Below are 19,407 nucleotides of genomic sequence, written 5' to 3'. Positions count from 1 at the left end.
ATATAGATGAATTTTAAATGACCCAAATGAGCTTGTTAAGGCTTCCTAAGATGATGATGTCATGGATCTTGTGGGAGCACCTATGACAAGAGACTCGAACAAATATTTCTTGATGCTAGCTTAGTAAGGAGCTTAGTTGCCACCAGATTTTGACTATCCTCAAATTCAAGGATCTATAGCAAATGCAAATTCCCGAAATTATGACTAGACAAGCATGTGACACATTACACAAGATCATACAACGATTCTGTCAAAAGATCTCGTTATACAGTAGTTGAGTATGAGCATGCCTTTGATAATAGTCCCCTATGACACAACACCACCATCTTTTGGGCTAAGAATTCCAATCCCACTTTTCAACATGCCACTATCCTCTCAAACGACAAAACAACCTTCAACATCAACAACATAAGCTCAAGTCAATCGATCACATCAAGTCAACCAATCATAACCTCAAGCCAATCCAACAACACACAACAACTAGACAACACTTTACTAATGTAAACAAGAGTAATAATATCACATTTAATTTGGTTATTGAATTGCTAAGTACTAATGTATCAATTTTAATCAAAATCTATGCAAATATAATTCTTGGTATCACTTTGGATGACATGGAAAATCTTGCACTTGTGCCCTTTTGGCGGAATTCACAAATTTTGTTATTGTTGTTAGGTAATATTATCACAATTAGTCAAATTTAACTAGTTATTCATAAATTGTTTGTAAATTAATTAGTTTTTAAAAATAAATCATAAGATTTTTAAATTTAAAATCATCAAAACTATTTTTTCTTAATATGATTAGTTAAAAAATTTAGGTATTATAAGGAAGATCTTTTTGGTGTGGAAAGAGGTGAAGTACATCACTTGAAACAATAACTATATTAGGGAACGCATAGAAATTGACAACCATTTATATAAACCATATCACTTGTACACTAATATTAAATTATTTTCACCCTTATAATATTTGAGTTCACATTTAAATCTAAATTTGAGATTTGAAAATTATTCTTGTATTATAAATTTGTTTAAGAATAACGAGTAATTAGAATGTAAATCACATTTAGGGGAAGAACACCAATAGTAGATCGCATTCCAATAACCAATCACTTCTTGTGCACCCAATCACCCGATTACTAATTTTAAAGGAGCCCAAAAAATGATAATGAAAATCTCATTAATAAGTTTCACATGCACTAATAGCCAATCACTTTTAAGCTTTTTTGATCCACAATTGACCGTGCACCATTACTTGCACATTTGTGCACAACCATTGGGACATTGTCCACAAGTATTGACAATTTTGAGTGAATGGTTATTGGAACATCTTTAAGTAGGTATGGGCGTCACTTTGAAATGTGCACATAATTGATCCTTGTGCACATAATTGATCCCATAGCGTGCTTTGTTACTACATAGAAGCCATAACCTTTGCTATAAGCAATTTACTAGCATACGAAGACAACGATTTTTTATATCAAATCTAATGTACCGTTTAAGATCTGTAAGTACACAAAATTAACCATAACCACTACTGATATGCTTCCCCTAAACTCTTAAAATATGTTAAGATTCAATCAAATTAAATTTGAATTAATTACTAATTTTTATATAAAACCATATCACTTGTACACTAATATTAAATTATTTTGACCCTTATAATATTTGAGGAAAGAGTTTCTTGTCCTTCGCTGTAGAACCAAACGAGACAAATTCTGCAGATGAAAATGGAATCAAGTATTCCCTTACTGCAAAATGTACAATTAAATGCCAGAGCTAAAGCTGAGAGGTGTTTTGCTTCATTTGGCCGTCTCCTGGAGAGCATGCGCGATGTGTGGATGCATGATGCTCATCGTGTCTGCGAGTCCCGACTTAACCCACGCTTTTCATCATCTCTTTCTAACATTTTGGAATTTAGTGGCTACAATGTCTGGTTTTTTAACAATATTTGTCGGGTGGGACGTTCAGGCAGACAGAATGATGAAGACAACAGCTTTATGTAACATCCATTCTGGTTCTTGAATCACCAATGCCCTATTTGCTCATTTCCCCAATGCCTATCCAACCAAGTGAACAAAATAGAAGCCTCGACTCTCGAGGTTTTAGGCTTTCCGAACCATGACTATATAGGATCGTGCAGTGGGGTCCTCCATATCCAGTACCACAGGATTCCATCACTGTTCCTGACATACTCGCCGTCACCCTGTCGAAGCCACGCTTAGATTATATATCGAGGTTAATACATGACTCAATGCATTTCCAAGCTGCTTCAATGGAAGGTGTTCGGCGTTGTTCTCTGGAGAGCATTGAGGAATACCCCTCTCCCGGGAGCCCCAGAGAACCCATGGAATTTCTGGCTCGGTCCTGGACTATCCCTGCCTTGGAAGTCTCCACACCCTTCCACAAACTAACCTCATCTTTATCATCGACTGGTGTAACTAACCCACTCACTTCTCAGCTGGTTATGGAACGCATTCTATCTCAATCTGTAGGTTTCAACAAGCCCATTTTACCCTCCATAATCTTTCATCTTTTTTGGTTCGATCTGAGGCTGATTAATTATTTTCATTGAGCAGGAAGGATCGCCTCTCACATCGGGAAGGCTGTCTCAGAGCAGCGGCCCACTAAATGTTTCGGCCAGTGGAAGTCCTCCTGCTTCTCCAATGGGAACTAATGATCTTAAGGTAAATGCCATAGTGGTTAGCCCTAAAGTTCCACATCTCCTACTTGTGGAATTTTACATGTGTTTAGCTACTGTTTTTGTTGCAGAGATTTTTGTTATTGCAAGAAGCACTTAACCCTGACCCGTGCAACAGGGGCAAAAAGGTATTTATTTTTTATTACGAGGGCTTTTTGTTTCTACCAAGTTGGGCGTTGAATCCGTTGGAAAGAGTAGCAAAATTTTGCTTTTAAAGGACGCTGCATAGCTTTAGACTAATCCCTCCCATTACATTATTATATTGGACTTCCTTACCTCCTACATCGATTCCAAACCAGTCATTCTCTTAATGGCATTCTTAGATTATACCTTGGGAGATTCTTCCAATTGTTAGTATCACTGATTCTTCCTACCAAAATGTTTGTCACCGGTACTTCTGGTTCTAGTGGTGAGTGGTGAATACTATATTGTAATCATTTAGCTAGCTATGTTTCTATGTTCAGTTTCACTTCTAGGCTTGTTCAATACTTAGTTTCGGCACAGTTCTACTTTGGGGTCCTATAGATTGTCTGATCTGCTTGTGAAATACTCCTTTTATTTACTCTAAGCTGGCTATAGTTTTACAGTCCCATTTACTTATTTTGTTTTTTTACTGGGATTGATGTACTTTTTTTTTTCTTGAAACTCTGAAACCCTGTTTTTGTGTTGGATTTTGCAGTTTCACAGAAGCTTCAGTGCTGCAAAACCATGTCCGTTGAGGGGGAAGACAGTGGGAAGGTGGCTGAAGGAGAAGAAGGAAAAGAAGAAGGAGGAGACGCGTGTTTACAATGCGCAGGTGCATGCGGCCACGGCAGTAGCGGGAGTAGCAGCTGCTGTTGCAGCAATTGCTGCTGCATGTGCTACTGGTGGAAGTGATGGCCAATCCAAGACCAATATGGCAGTGGCTTCAGCAGCAACTCTTGTGGCGGCTCAATGTGCAGAAGTTGCAGAGAGTATGGGTGCTCATCATCAATACATGGCTTCTGTGGTAAACTCTGCTGTCAATGTCAAAACGCCAGGAGATATCATGACCTTAACAGCAGGCGCAGCTACCGGTATTGATTCTAATCTTCCCTTATCACCCAAATTTTCTGGTATACCTTGACTCTCTGTTGAAGACTTTGCGGGTAAAGCAACTTTCTGCTTCTATGAGGATTTTTTTGGGTGAGGTTTTCTGTTAACTTTGTGAAACGTTGTTATAAACACACATTATATATGATTCTAAATACTACCCCATGTATTTTAAGTATACAATTGTTTGTTATTCTTGGGACCCCTTATACACCAATACCACTATATCCACTGACCTTCCTGAAGGCCCGGATCTCTGCATTGAAGGTACGATAGTGGGATGCATCTGCACTTAGTGGGATGCCCACATTCTAATGATGACTTGTGCAACTTGCCCAGGACCTTTGCACCAAATCACTGAGGAATTCTCTCATCTAATTCGCCGAATCATTCATTGTCTTAGTGGCATTACCTTATGTAGAACATGGTTAATAGGAACAGAATCAGGCATTACCTTATCTAGAGCAAATGTCATCAATAGGAACAGAATCAGGCATTACCTTATCTAGAGCAAATGTCATCAAGGCTGATATTCTGCAAAAACCTTCTGCTGATGCTTAAAAGGAAATAATGTCATAAATCCAAACTTGTATATTTTCTAATGAAAGTAGATAGCAAATTATAGTGCAATGTAGGGTGGTATATATGATGTAATCAATAATTATGTATACAAATTTTTAGATAGTGAGGAGGGATTGCATATCTTCTTAGAAGAGTTACTTTCTTTAACATAAGCCTAAATTTATGTTTTGAACAGCTTTGCGCGGAGCAGCAACTCTTAAAGTAAGAGCACTGAAGGAAGTAAGGAATAATGCATCTGTTATTCCATATGACAAGGGTGGCAGTGCAACTACTGGACCCGATCAAGAGTTGGGTGAAAAGGGAGATGAATTGGCTATGTCCTGCCAGGAGGTGCTAGCAAGAGGTGGAGAATTGCTAAAGCGAACTAGAAAAGGTTTCATTTAATAGCCCCTCGAATTCATATGTTGTCAATCATTTCTTATAATCTCATTCCGTGTTAGTACTTAGATTAATAGCATTTAGCTGATAATATGTTTGTTTGTGCTAGGCGTGCTGCATTGGAAGCTGGTTTTTGTTTATATTAAGCATGGACAGGTGAGGAATTTTTTTATTTGAGGTGACATTTATGTTTTCGAGGGACCCAGGCAAAAAGTTGTTCCTGTCTTTTGTTAGGCGAGTGGATAATATATTTTGCTGGAAGCTTGTAATTTTGCACAATCACTTTTTCTATTCCCTTATTCCTTGTACTGTCTTTCCATTCTTCTTTTATGCACTGCAGTGAACAAAATGCTTATCCAACCAAATTTTGACACGTAGTTCTAAACTCTAAATGTTATGGAGACGTATTTTATTGATGCTTTTGAGCTCTTCAGGTGATGGTCAAACTTAAGAGCAAACACATGGGGGGCACCTTTACAAAAAAGAAAAAAAGTAAGTGGAGAAGCCTATCACACTTCTATTTTCATTCATTTAAAAGATGAGCTATCCTGTTAAAAGAAAATTCAGTTATATTAGGCACTTCTTGGATTTTGTTTTATCAAGTAAATCTGTATATTCTGTTCAATTTGTTTCAGGTATGGTATTTGATGTCTACAAATATGTACCTGCATGGCCTGGGAGAGACCTGCTGGAGGGGGGGGAGTGCAAAAGATATTTTGGCCTCAACACAGACCGTGGGGTGATTCAGTTTGAATGCAAAGACGAGAAAGAGCATCAAGCATGGACCGAGGGCATTTCAAGAATACTGTCCTTGACACAACAACACAAATTGATATGACTCCAAGATTAGATAGCCATGCTTGGTGTATAACAGTTTTTTGGGGAGTGCAAAATCCTTTCTGATTTCAAAGGTTATGGAATCAATGAAAATCTCTCAAGCCAAACATGGTTGTAAAGGTTGCTGGAATCTATGCAATTAATTGCACCAGGATTTGATCTAGCTATTGTTCAAATGAAGAGGTCCATCAGAACGGAATGTCCCTAATGTTAGGTCCAATTGCTGCATTTATTGTATTGTCTCACCCAACGTATATTTATACAAAGCAAATTTGGTGGTAGCTCTACCATCTATTCCCCACAGATAGTAAAACTAACTATAAGCTACATATGATGCAATTGTCAGGCTGGGAGTTGAAGAGCAGGACAAAATGGTATAATTTTATTGATTTGAAAATGAAGATTAAAGTCTTATCTTATATCAGTCATCATATAGTTGAATTGCCAAAGTAACTAAAAGGAAAAGCTTAAAAACATCTCAATCTAACATCATTCAGTGGATTTTCTCAAATTTATCTCTTTCAAGCTTCTGGGTAAAGAATATCTACTAGTCGATTTGCTAGGAATGATAATTGAGTTGTACACTACTCTCTTTGAGATTTTGCACACTACTATCTGCATCATTGTCTGAACTAGTTTGAGATTCAGCTTGATTTTCAATCATAATGTGAAACTTCTTAAAAGGTTCAAAAAGCTTTAAATTTTTGCTTCAAGAAATAATCCATGTTATATTTGTTATATTTGACTATGATTATCGATGAAAATTTAAAATAGTCAACCTCCAACAAAAGTTACTTGTAAGGGTTCATATAAATCAAAATAAGGGGGATGCAATTTTTTGTGTGCCCTTGAAGTCAAACAAGGGGAATGATCTCTACCTCCAACAAAAGTTACTTGTAAGGGTTCATATAAACCAAAATAAGGGAGTTGCTTTTTTGTGTGCCCTTGAAGTCAAACAAGGGGAAGGATCTCTACCTCCAACAAAAGTTACTTGTAAGGGTTCATATAAATCAAAATAAGGGAGTTGCAATTTTTTGTGTGCCCTTGAAGTCGAACAAGGGGAAGAATACAAGCTTCACATTCTTCAATTGTCTTGTGAAAAATGAGAAAATCTTGCATGCCATAAAAGACTAGTAGAAAGATCACCTTCAATAAGGTAAGCAATAACTTTTAGAAATGGTTGAACTTCTATTGAGTTTAATAACTTGTCATCTTCACAATTAGTAAATGCAACTTATTTATTTGACTTATTTTGACAACTTCTTGCTCATCTTTGAATAAAATAGAGTGGCCTTGTTATTAAATCAACACTAATGACAAAAGGTTATATTACATGTTTGACAAAAATATGAGACATCATTAAGTACAAAATTTTGAAGTCCTTAAAATGATCCTTTTTCCAATAGGTAAAAGACTTGGTTTACTTGTCAAATAGATAGGACCACAAACATCTTCATGAAACTCTATAAAATGTGATCATGTCGAAATTTTATGTTGGGTGGCTCCAGTATCTAACACCTAAGCATCATGCCATGATGCATTCATTATAGTAGGTAGAATTTAGTACAAAAAGTACTTATTCATCATGATCATTGCCACATGCAAACTGTGCTACTCCTAATGCTTTATCACTGGAGTGGGTTCTATCTTCTTCTTTGAAATAAATTTCTCTCTTACCCATGAAATTTTGCATTTGTGGGTTTCATGACTACCTTTTTTATTACATTGTTTGCAATGGAAGTGGTGTCTATCATTTTGCTTGTCACATTGAGAGTTTCCTCTACCATTTGTATCTCTTCATCTATTTTTCTTTGACCTCTACCTCTTCCTTGATCATTCCAATTACCTCTAGAAGAATTTTTTTTATTAGAAGGCTAGTCTTTTTGTTGAGCAAATCAAATATTCTAAGTCAAAATTTTCACCAGTGTTATTAGTTTTTCTCCTAAAAGCCTTTTCACATTCTACAACTTTTCAACCCATTGATCAAAATTAATGGCATTCAATTAATTATTTGCACGAAGAGACATAAACTAAGTTGCATGAGTTGGAAGAAGTGTTTTTAAAAACTATTAGATATATATTATCTTTTCCACCAACGAAATCAACCTCTTGTTTTATACCTTAAATTTTAGAAGCCAAATTCATGACATCACTTATTCTTCAATTTAAGGTTGAATAATTTCAACTACAGCTAAAGAACTCCAATTTTCAATGAGATTCATATAGATCTTACATTTTTCGAAGGGGTGTCCCAAGCAAATTCGCACCCCTGTACGTATTGAAATACATCTTCATTGATGAAAGCCCTTATCAAATCTAGGTTGATAGAATTTTTTTATTGTCATACTATTTTTTTCTTTAGCAATAATTGGTGTTGTAGGTTGGGTGTCTCCATTACCATTACAAATATTAAACCATAAACCATTAAAAATAAGTGTTTTCAACTTTTCTATACCATTTATCCATATCTTTTTTGGTTAGTGGTTCAACATCTATTAACACAATCGATTGCATTGTAAATTGAAAAGAAATATACACAATACTTTGGATTCAAATACATTTCTTTATTTTTAATTGAAAAAGAAAGAGATGTATGAAAAATAAAATACCTATATCATTATTTACTAGGTTGAGAGCAAAATAGATGTTTTTTTAATTTGTATTCCTTTCAAAGAAAAAATGTTGTTTGTTTCTACTCAAGCAATAAACTTCAAATTCCACCAACAAGGCCAAGCTTGATCCTCTATCCTTTAACTCATACAAAACCTTACTCACAAATTTAGTGCCTCCATGAGGTAAATTTGTTAATTGGTGGTTGGTATGCTTCATGGTGAGGAAGTATCTCTCCAAAGAAAATTTGCTAGAAAACCTTGACAGCCATAGGGTTTGAATCCTTATTTAGGAGACAAAACCATGAGAGAAAAAGGAATGCCTCTATTTGTTGCTAACATTGATTTTCTCTAGTCTTATGTTGTGCACATTCCTAGTTTTTTGAACCTTTCCAAGTTGTCTACGTCTCTTGGATTCAATGACATTACTCCAAATGTTATTCCATGCTTTAGGCAAATGTGGGTTTTTTAGTAAATCTATTAAATGCTACTATGCTTTAGTGCCTAGATGTCTCAATTTTTATAACATTCTTTCTTTTTAGCTACTATAGTGTCATAAATTGTAACCCTTTTACAATTTTACACTCCTTTTTGGGCCCTTACTTTAGTTTGCTCTTGCATAGCTCATTTTTAGCCTAGTTGTGGCCCTGTCACATCCAAATTGTCATCATATACTCATTTGGCGACCAAACCCTATATCCTCAGACCTTCTACTCTACAACCATCCTTCTCTACCCCTTTTATGGGTGGACAGACACCTAATGCCATAGTACCTCGAAAAAGGGCCCAAAATCAAACACGTGTGAGTGTTAGTCCCTGCCATTTTGATATGGCCGTTGGAAGTCAGCCTAAAGTAGGAAATACCTTGTGAATCCTATATAAAGGCTCATCTCAATAAATTTTATCATCTTGTAAGTTCATAAGTTACCAAAAAACATCATTGAGAAAGTATCTTCAAATTTGAGCATTATGGAGCAGCAAGCTACGACAACCTACATGCAAATGTGTCTTTATGATTGAGCTTATTATGTTATGTCATGTTATTGAATCATTTGAAGGACTTATCTAAAGAGCATTACATCACAACCATTTTCAAGTTTAAGGTAATATTATTTCAATTTAGAATTTCATTTCAAATCTAGCCTTTGTCCTACCAAGGGTAAGCACTTTCCTCTTCACCATCATAGTTGTTGTGGAGGTGGAAACACTAACATAGGGTTTGACTTAGGTGAGCACCTATACAATACAATATTTTCCTTCTTTTGTGTGCAAGTTACAATTTTGACAGCTAAAGGTGACAAAATTGCATAAAGCAAATTGAGACACACAGTTTCAGAATTTGAACAAGCAAAAACCCTAGGTCTATGCTGATTTGCACACCTAACAGAAAATTTTTGGCCGAATTTTGGAGGGATTGATCTACAGAGCATCCTAATTTAAAATCTCAAGTTTTAGCTGACGAAAGCACCTTCAACTCCATATTATAGTAATCGGTTTTTGTATCTCATTTCTAGATCTATACTTTTATGTTATCTTTATGTTTTGTACATATCTGTTTAAGTTGAATCTTGTCAAATTTCTAGCATTTTACCTAGTCATTACACATTCACATTATATCTAACGTAGCCATGATCCGGAGGGTCCTCAAGGAGAACAATTTAGATCATGCAACAAGAGTAACACAATGGAACCAACAACTCAAAATGTAGAAAATGCAAAATTAGACATCCACAATATCATAGATTCATTACAGACTAGCTGGAAACATGCAGGCAAACTTGCAGGCTTACATGCCTTATTACAAAACACAATCCATCCGAACCTCCAAAGGAGTTCAAATTACAATTCACAAATCTAAATCATCTTTTACTTTCACTTATGTACCAAAGGATCGAATACAACAACATATATAGCTTTCAGAACACGTCTGGGTCGGCCACAAAAGTTTACATTCTCCAATGATAGGAAAATGAAACGTGTAAAATAGGTTGAACCCAAAATGCGAAGATCTCCTCTGCCAAAGGTAACAATGAAGTGCAAACCACCAAGGAAGGCCGACCAAGGACCTAGGAACATCGTATGTGGTGCCAATTAGATCAGCAAGTCAATAAATCGTTGTGCAAAAGAAGAAATCTCCAACTACCTGTTAAGCTCAAAATTTCTCTGGGAGCTAAGAAACAACCAATTCAGAAGCGATAACTTGTCGAAAAAAATCTAAATGAGTTGAAAATATGGAAGCCATGAATCTGGTCCGCAATAGAAAATAAATAGCTACTGGAGAATGTCGAAAGAAACACAAAAACTGCAACACAAAACTGAACAAAAACAAAACTATAAACAAATATATAAATATAAATATATATATATATATATATATATATATATATATATATATATATATATATATATATATATATATATATATATATATATATATATATATATATATTGGTTGATGCATGATTGGTCATCGACTAGGGATGCTCCTGCCCCAGGTAGAAAAAGATGTTCCATGAGAGGAAGCTCATGAACATCGAAAAGGATTTGGAATATAGACCCCATGCTCATTTATGATCCAATGTCCTATTTGTCTGCAAATTTCTTCCTCCTTACCCCTTCCGGTAACTCAGCTGAAATCTCCAACTTCTTTTCCACTCCTCTTTTTCCTTGCTTCATATATGCACACTGTCTCTTATTACCACTCTCTTTCTTTTGCAAATTCGATCTATTTCTTCCATCGAAATTCTTCTTATCTGCAACATAACTCTAACCTTACTACCACTCGGTACCATCTTGCTAACAAATCCTTCCACAATATCCTTCTTCAGATCCATACAATCATCTGGTATATAATCTTTGCATCCCGCTTTTCAACACTGCAACTCTTCACAAGAAATTATTCACTTCCTTCTCTTTTTCCTTTAAAGAAGCCAAAGTGAACTTTTGTCCATCCTTCTCAATAGTAATCAGGTTTCTTCTATAATCATAGATAGCTCCTCTATCATACTACCAAGGTCTACCCAAAAAAACATGACAAGCACTCATAGGCACAACATCACAAAAGACTTCATCTTTGAAAGGCCAATATGAAAATTCACCAAGCACTGCTCTCTCACCTCTACCACATGATCGTCTTGCAACCAACTCACCTTGTAAGGACAAGGATGCCCAAGCCTCTTCAAACCAAGCTTCTCTACCATCTCCTATGATACCAAATTTTCAGTACCACCACTATCCACAATAACCTTACAACACTTACCACCTGATTTGCACACAGTCCGGAAAAGATTCTTCTTTCGAGTAGGTCTGGTTTCTTCTTTGCTCTAATCCATCAAGACTCTTCTAAACATAAGAGATTCTCCTTGCTCCGGTGCTATCATGCTCTCATGTGCAACTCCAGCATCCGGTTCCTAACGTACCATGAAATTCCTTGCCATTCATTTGTTACTAGTTCCCTAAGAACACTCAAACGACCTATGTCTAGTTTCTCCACACTTGAAACATTTACCCAATAACTCCCTACTGCTACTTCCATTCCCTCTTCTTTGTGTCTTCTGCTCCGGTTCTTTACTCCATTTAGATTTTGGTTCCTCAGAAGTCCGCTTCTCCATACTGCTACTCATCTACCCTCTATCCGCTGCATATCTTTCTCTTCCCTTAGGGTTATTCTGTTGTCTTCTCTTCACTTTATCTTCTACCTTCAACATATATTGATAAGCCTCCTCAACTGTAAAAATCTTCAACATACTCATCTCATCTTGGATGTTAAATTGGAGTCCATTTATGTATCTAGCCACCTTTTCCCTATCCATCTCTCGATGAACAGATTTGATCATCAATTTGTAGAATTCTTAAGTATACTCCTTCATACTCATGTCCTTCTGCTTTAGGTTCTGCAACTTTTTGAACAATTCCAACTCATAGTCTCCCGGAATGAATTTAGCCTTTAATCTTGCAACCATCTGCCTCCACCGGGTGATTTTCATCTCACCATTCTCCACTCTACCTCTCTGCAATTATTTCCACCATAAAGCAACATGCCCTTTCAACTTAGTTTGTGCTAATCGGACCCCTTGCGGGTCTTTAACATCTTCGAACTCAAAGTAGTCCTCCAATTCTCCGATCCAATCTATCAAGTCTTCCAAATTCAATGTACCTGAAAATTTAGAAACCTTAACTTTATGAATTTTACTCACTTGTTCCACCGCTCTACGAAATATTTCTTCTCCCTCATCTACCAGTCCTTCAACTTCTTTAGCCTCTAGCTCTTCCCCTACCTCTTCATATTCATCCTCTGATTCTAGATTCCTTTGCAAACCAGCCAATGCATTTTGGATCTCATTCCTCATCTCATTCTTGAAATCCTCCATCATCTGCTCTACCCTTCTAGGGTTAATACTTCTCAGCAGAATCTCCTCCTTTGATCCGGTGCAACTGCCTCAACTCGATGATCTGACTACAATTTTTTAATTGCCTCTTTGTCGACGATCTATTGAACACACTTGCAACTTGCCTCAAATTGATGATTTGTTCACCCAAATGAATGCCTCAAGGTTCGCAACCAGCTCTGATACCATTTGACCTAACCATGATTTAGAGGGTCCTCAAGGAGAACAATCCAGATCATGCAACAAGAGTAACACAACATAAACAACAACTCAGAATGTAGAAAATGCAAAAGTAGACATCCACAATATCATAGATTCATTACAAACTAGCCGACAACATGTAGGCAAACTTGCAGGCTTATAGGCCTTATTAAAGAATACATTCCAGAATGCAATCCATCCGAACCTCCAGAGGAGTTCAAATTACAATTCACGAATCTAAATAATCTTCTAATTTCACTTATGTACCAAAGGATCGAATACAATAACATATATAGCATCCAGAACACGTCCGGGTCAACCACAAAAGATTACGTTCTCCAATGATAGGAAAATGAAACATGAAAAATAGTTCAGACCCAAAACGTGAAGATATCTTCCACCAAAGATAACAACGAAGTGTGGACCACCAAGGAAGGTTGACCAAGGACCTAGGAACATCGTATGTGGTGCCAATTAGATCCACAAGTCGAGAAATCTCTTCACAAGAGAAGAAATATCCAACTAGCCGTTAAGCTCAAAACTACTTCGGGAGCCAAGAAACAACCAATCCGAAATCGATAACTGTTGGCAATTGACACTTATTTGATTGGTTTCAATATGTTGTCATTGATGGCAACATGTTCCGGTTTCATATTTTGGTTTGGTTGATTACTGGTAGACACTTCACCAGCATCGACACCGACACCGCCAGGTATCTTAGCAGGTTGGAAGGAATTCTTTGGGTACCGACATTGCTGGCCGACATGGTTCACATTCAAGTTATCGATATTGGAGGCCGACATCATTTTGGGAGATCCGACATCGGCAATTGATTTTGATATTTATGTATATGTGTTATTGAGCCGACATGTATATTCATTTTTTAATTATCTTTGTAAACCGACATAAGGCATGATAGATTGCAAGGGTATATAGGTCAATTGATTAGATCAATTTGTAAGATGATAGAGTATGGAATGTAATGGATATGCGAGATATATGAGAGAGATCATGTATGTGAGGACATTTATGTAAGAGGTTATTCCGGTAAGGGTTTAGGGTTTCAGACCAAAACAGACAAAGCTTAGCCAAAACTGTATTCAGGCATATAAGATGGTATCTTTGCAGTTCACTCATTTCTCCGAATTGTAGTCTGGATTTTTATGTAGTCAGTGAGGCTCCTTTTGTGATTGAGCAGTGTGCTCTAGGTTGTAAGCCTTCCTGCAAGTGCAGGCCCCTATATTTTGTAATATCTTTTCATATGGACAGTGGATTGATATTGTGGGTCACAAATCCCACCGTGGTTTTTCCTCTTTGAGGTTTTCCATGTATAATTTTGTGTGTTATGCTATTCATTTGTGTGTTGGCTTATTGATTGCTTTACTTCTTTCAATCTTATGTGTACGAGTATACCAGTTGGTGAATGCATGTTTTGATAAGGTTAAATTTGATCATTTTGGTAGAACACTGATTCACCCCCCCCTCTCAGTGTTCTTGGATTCCAACAATTGGTATCAAAGCCTTGTGCCTTGGAGGAAGTTTAACAACTTGAGGAAGATCCTAAATCCGGAATCCATGGATATGAGTTTGGAGAAGCAACTTGAGGTAGCACTTGAAGATTATGATGTTGAAAGGATGAAGAACTTGAAGTTACAAGATGAATTGAATTCTTCTCAGGAATTCATTCTTATCCTATAGGAGAGGCTACCATCTGTTCAAGCTAGGAGGAAGGAACTTTTGCAAAATAAGGATAATGAAGAGAAAGATGCCCTTAATGAGAAATGTCAGAAGTTGAGTCAAGAGAACATGGTCATGAGGAATGAAATGCAAGCCTTAACTATGAGGATGTCAAAGGAGATTAAATACTAGAAGAAGAAGGAAGAAAATCTTGCTGTATCTCTGAAAGACAAATTTGAAGAATGCTCATGGTTGGATCATGAGAATGAGATGTTGAAAACATATTTAGTACAATCCTTGAGTAATGAACAAGAACTTGAGAGACAAATGATAATTCTGAGAGATGATCTGACTGCTGCAAGTGAATATAAAGAAAAATTCAAGGTTAGTTCACACAACTTGACGAGTTATTGAAAATTCAAAGACAAAATGGAGATTCCAGTGGACTTGGATTTGAACAAGGTCAGAGCTCCGACACTGCAAATGAATATCAATACCAGAAGACACCGATAAGGTAGTTTAATGCTTATAAGTTTAATGGTAGATGCTTTGTTTGTAATAAATTTGGTCACATGGCTAGGCAATGTAGATATACAGCAAATCAGAACTATAATTATGCTCCCGGTCAATGTTCTAAATGAAATAAGTATGGTCATAAGACATAAGATTGCAAAATGAATGTTAAATGTTATGCATGTGGAAAATTTGGACATATGGCTAATCAGTGCAGGTCAAGCAATTATACCAATTTTAGCAAAGCAATTCAAAAGAACAATATTACATGTTATGCATGTAATGAGGTTGGACACATAGCTAAGTTATGTAGAAGCAGAAATCCATCGATTAACAATGAAGGATCAAATGAGAAAGGAAAAGAGAAGGTTAATGAAATCTGGCAAGATCATATCAAGAAATGGGTTAGGAAGTCAGAAGATCAATCAACAGATGGGAATGCTCTAGTTACTCAACCGACAAAGGAGGTTGCTCCTGCTCTGGTAGGAAGCTCATCCGGTAAGTGAGGCAAATGCCTTAGCGGTAGGCAAAATTCATGATAATATTGCTTATGCCCCGGTAAGAGGTACTGGAAGATGTTCCAGACTTTGGAAATGCTTATCCAGCATGGAGATGTTAGACCGTGATTCGGTATCTTTCACCGGAAGTCATTCATATCAATGATGGATTAGGGTTTCTTGGAGATTAAAAGGTTGAATATACTTCATTTCTGATCACTTTGCATTCAGAGCGATTCAGAGCGAGTCTAAGGAAATTCAGTTCGATCGATATCTTCTTGAGCAATTTCACTAGCGATCGGAAGAGTTCTTTAGGGTTTTCACCGACAACTATTCGCAGGTATTTATCTTTCATCATGGAAGTGGGATCATCCTCTGTACCTACTTTTATTACAAATCCTATTGTTGTTGAGGTCAAGAACCGTCCTAGGCTGATTTTCAAATGATGTCTGCATATAGCCACCTTGGATGATTCGGTTGGTGCTTTTTCCCGTGTCCCAGAAGGAGTCGTATATGTGGAAGATGTCAGAGCTTACATTCATTGTCATATTGAGGATTGAGAACTAGTGATATTAAGAGCATGCATATGAGAGAGTTAATGGGAGATTTTGGAAAGATTAAGCCCGAGTATCAACATATTGAGGATCTAGGGTTTATCGACATTCTGGATATTCCCGAATTTGAAGATGAGATTTTCAAATATGTTTTGAGCAGAGTGCATGGCGAATTCATCTAGTTGGATAGACCATATAATATCTTGAAGGAGGCCATCATGGCAATCACCAGTTTTTCGCAGATTGGGCAGCGTCTAGAGAAGAAGGTTTCTAATGATCAAGTCAACAAAATCACCGACGCAACATCAGACAAGCGATCGGGTTAGCACTATCACAGATAGAGATATCAGATTCGGAAGTATGATTATTGGTTACAAGGTAACTCAATCAAACCGTCTGAATTCTATTTCCAGTTCCTGCATTTATGCAACACATAAGATGATGAGGGAAAATGAGAAGTTAGATATATGTGGATGGATGTTAGATGAAGTGTTAATTAACCTAGGGAAGATCAAAGGAGAGAAGAAGGGAACATTCTGGTATGGAAATCTTATTGTCTGTTTGATGTTATTTTTCATCAATGAAACTCCCAGTCTTGGGAAGAAACATTGGGCATTTGATATCCCAGTAGGAAGACAACTAAAACAATCTATTGCGAGTTTGGGTAGTCAATGAGATGACAAAGTTTGTGGTTACTTCAAGGCATTCCAGAAGGCTATGAATTCTAGGGAGAGGGATCCAAAGCACATTGTTGAGAATTACTCAACCGAGATATGCTTCATGGTTAAAAAGGATGAAGCTTTGATGGAAGATGTCAAGCCACAAAAGATTTGGATTGAAGAGATGGGTTATGAAGTTGATACACAGATTCTAGATGCTTATGCATAGTTGCTAATTGATGCACCTATTGATGAAGTTGAGAAAACCTTTGGTACTGCTAAGCAGAAAAAGCAAGAGGTTGAAACTGAGTTTAATCGAAAGAAGAGGGAGAAGCAGTAGGGCAAGGCAAGCAAGTTTGTGGAACAGGTATCTCAGGACATCAATGCATTAATTGATGTTGTTCCATAAAAAGGAAGGAAGAGGAAAGAACCAGAGATTTTTATTGAACCTATTCCATCAGAATATGGATTTGATGATGACACACCCTTAGCATTCAAGAGGGTATTAAGGAAGGAAAATGAAGAGACTAAGGTGGAAGCAAAGAAGCAACCAGTTAGGAAAGTTACAATCAGGGTACCGACACAGAAATGAGCTCCTAAGGAAACACCTTCTACTCCATCCGGTATTGGAAGAAGAAAGAGGATGGATGACATTGATCTGGCACTTGTTATCGGTAATGTAGCTACTATTCCACCCAAGGCTTGTGCAGAATTGGTTGATGAAATAACTAAAGATGGTATGTTAAAGAATGTACAATTTTATTATGAGCATTTGGATAATGATGAATAAAGAGAAGTTGAGGAAGCAGTTTTGTTATATTTGGATATATATAAGAAAGCCTTGTTAGAAATTGAAAATCAAATACCGACACAGTTATGACAAATTAGATGCTAGAAGATTATTGGCAATGGAGGAGGACAAGCATATAAAGATTCAAGAGCTATTGTCTACTTGTGAAACTATTATTCCAGAGGAGTTGGACAAGACTCTTGAGGTTGCAGACAGGAAAATCTTTCACAACAAGCACATGATAGTCAGTCTTATGTTAGGTAGGGTTAATGAGATAGTCACTGAGACTCACAAGGCATGGGTTCAATTCTTTGCATCAAAACCTGGTTTTTATACTTCACCGAAAGCTATAAAAGATACTACAAACATTCTGATTGAAGGGAAAGGTAAAGGTATAGTGGGTACCTCATCTACAATTTTGAAAAATATTAAGATATTGGATATTGAGCCCCCGGTAGAAACTAATGTACAGGAAAATGTTGAGATACCGACATAATCAGAGAATGTATAGGTTACTAATGTAGAGGACAATAGTCCTTTGGATTCGGATGTATAGGTTGAGGTCACAGTTCATAAGGAGGAACCAATAGTAACTAATATTGCACCAAGTGGCGAAGCCACCAGTGCAAGAGAGGAAGCTATAAAAGTTAAACCATCAGAGGAAAAGAAAGGGGAATGCGACAAGGAACCGGTAGTGAGCCCATCATTGTTGTCAATTGACACCTCATAGGTTGAACAAAAAAGCATTACTGAGATGAGTTCTACTGAGCTCATGATGATGGTTGCATAGAAGATGACGAAGGAAGGATCTATGGACAAAAAAGTTATTGATTACTCTATCACTATTTTGAATAGACTTGTCCTGGAGTACAAATTTGACAAAGAAGCAAGCCCATCCGGCAAGCTTAAAATAATCATAGAGCACATTTCAAAGGACTTTCAATCTTTACAACAGATATCAAACCGTCAGGCACTGGAGAGGTTTACACAGGCCAAGAGAGAAACATTTGATCAGATGATTAAGTCAGAGAAGAAGGAGATTAATGATAAGCTGAAGTTGATTGATAATGCATTAAGGCAGTGTACTAATATTTACAGAGTATGTTGTAACATAGGTTTACTTTCAACATATTTAGATAAAAGGATTAAGGACCCTCAGGAGAAGATTGTAGGTATAGTCAATTCTTTTGATGGCTCAAATTCCTTGACTACATCTATTGATGGTCAGATTTTGGTATTGGAAGCTCAAGTTTTAGCTCTTGAGAGGGATAAAGATAAAATCATAAGGAGAGCTAGAGGTCTTAGAGGATTGGTGAGTCCCCAGTTGGATTCATTAAGTGTACATAAGGAGTGTATTGATATGGTTGGTAGGCCCACACCGATAACACTTAAGGATAAAGAGTCATTTGCCCATATGCTTAATGGACTTGTATCTATTTCCGACACACTCAAATAAGGTTGGGATACCTATCTAGAGCTTTTGGAGAAAGCCTATTAAAAAAAATTCAAATATATTCAGCTCCGGTAAGGTATTTTGGGACATTCTTTGTATAGACTTTCATTCTTCGTCCTAGTTTTTGTTATTTTTGGCATTGATGTCAAAGGGGGAGTATAGGTGAAAAATATATTCTTGGCATCAGGAGGTATGGAGTATTTTGTTTAGGTCATGATCTCAGATGGATATTTAGCTTAGGGGGAGCAGTCTCAGAATGAAACCGACAGATGGAAACCATTATTATTTTTCACATGAGTGTTGCCATCAATGCCAAATGGGGAGATTGTTGGCAATTGACACTCATTTGATTGGTTTCAATATGTTTTCATTGATGGCAACATGTTCCGGCTTCATATTTTGGTTTGGTTGATTACCGACAGACACTTCACTGACACCAACAAATATCTTCACGGGTTGGAAGGAATTCTTTGGGTACTGACATGGTTCACATTC

The 19,407-nt window shown here is 36.8% G+C and overlaps 1 protein-coding gene across 2 annotated transcripts; it reads left to right on the top strand.

Annotated features, from left to right (window-relative positions):
* Window positions 1–1,852: 1,852 nt before the first annotated feature.
* LOC131029809 (VAN3-binding protein) lies at window positions 1,853–5,990 on the top strand. Of its 2 annotated transcripts, XM_057960460.2 has the most exons (8): window positions 1,853–2,493; window positions 2,582–2,689; window positions 2,775–2,831; window positions 3,383–3,758; window positions 4,532–4,729; window positions 4,844–4,890; window positions 5,169–5,226; window positions 5,370–5,990. In XM_057960460.2, the coding sequence occupies exons 1-8, from the start codon at window positions 2,257–2,259 to the stop codon at window positions 5,570–5,572; spliced, it is 1,284 nt and encodes a 427-aa protein (XP_057816443.1). In that variant the 5' UTR covers window positions 1,853–2,256; the 3' UTR covers window positions 5,573–5,990. The 2 variants fall into 2 exon arrangements, with proteins under 2 accessions (XP_057816443.1, XP_057816444.1); XM_057960461.2 differs by lacking the exon at window positions 2,775–2,831 and having other exon boundaries at window positions 1,876–2,493.
* Window positions 5,991–19,407: the final 13,417 nt, after the last annotated feature.

This window comes from Cryptomeria japonica, chromosome 9 (genome assembly GCF_030272615.1).
Source record: "Cryptomeria japonica chromosome 9, Sugi_1.0, whole genome shotgun sequence".
In the NCBI taxonomy this organism is placed as follows: Eukaryota; Viridiplantae; Streptophyta; class Pinopsida; order Cupressales; family Cupressaceae; genus Cryptomeria; species Cryptomeria japonica.
Note: the sequence above shows the minus strand (reverse complement) of the source record. Positions and strands in the feature narration are given on the sequence as shown.

Excerpts from the sequence above, each read along its gene's own strand:
- LOC131029809 (XM_057960460.2), top strand. The coding sequence starts at position 2,257 with ATGCATTTCCAAGCTGCTTCAATGGAAGGTGTTCGGCGTTGTTCTCTG. Across the intron at positions 2,690-2,774 it reads TGGGAACTAATGATCTTAAG|AGATTTTTGTTATTGCAAGA; the intron begins GTAAATGCCATA and ends TTTTTGTTGCAG. Across the intron at positions 4,730-4,843 it reads GCTAAAGCGAACTAGAAAAG|GCGTGCTGCATTGGAAGCTG; the intron begins GTTTCATTTAAT and ends TGTTTGTGCTAG.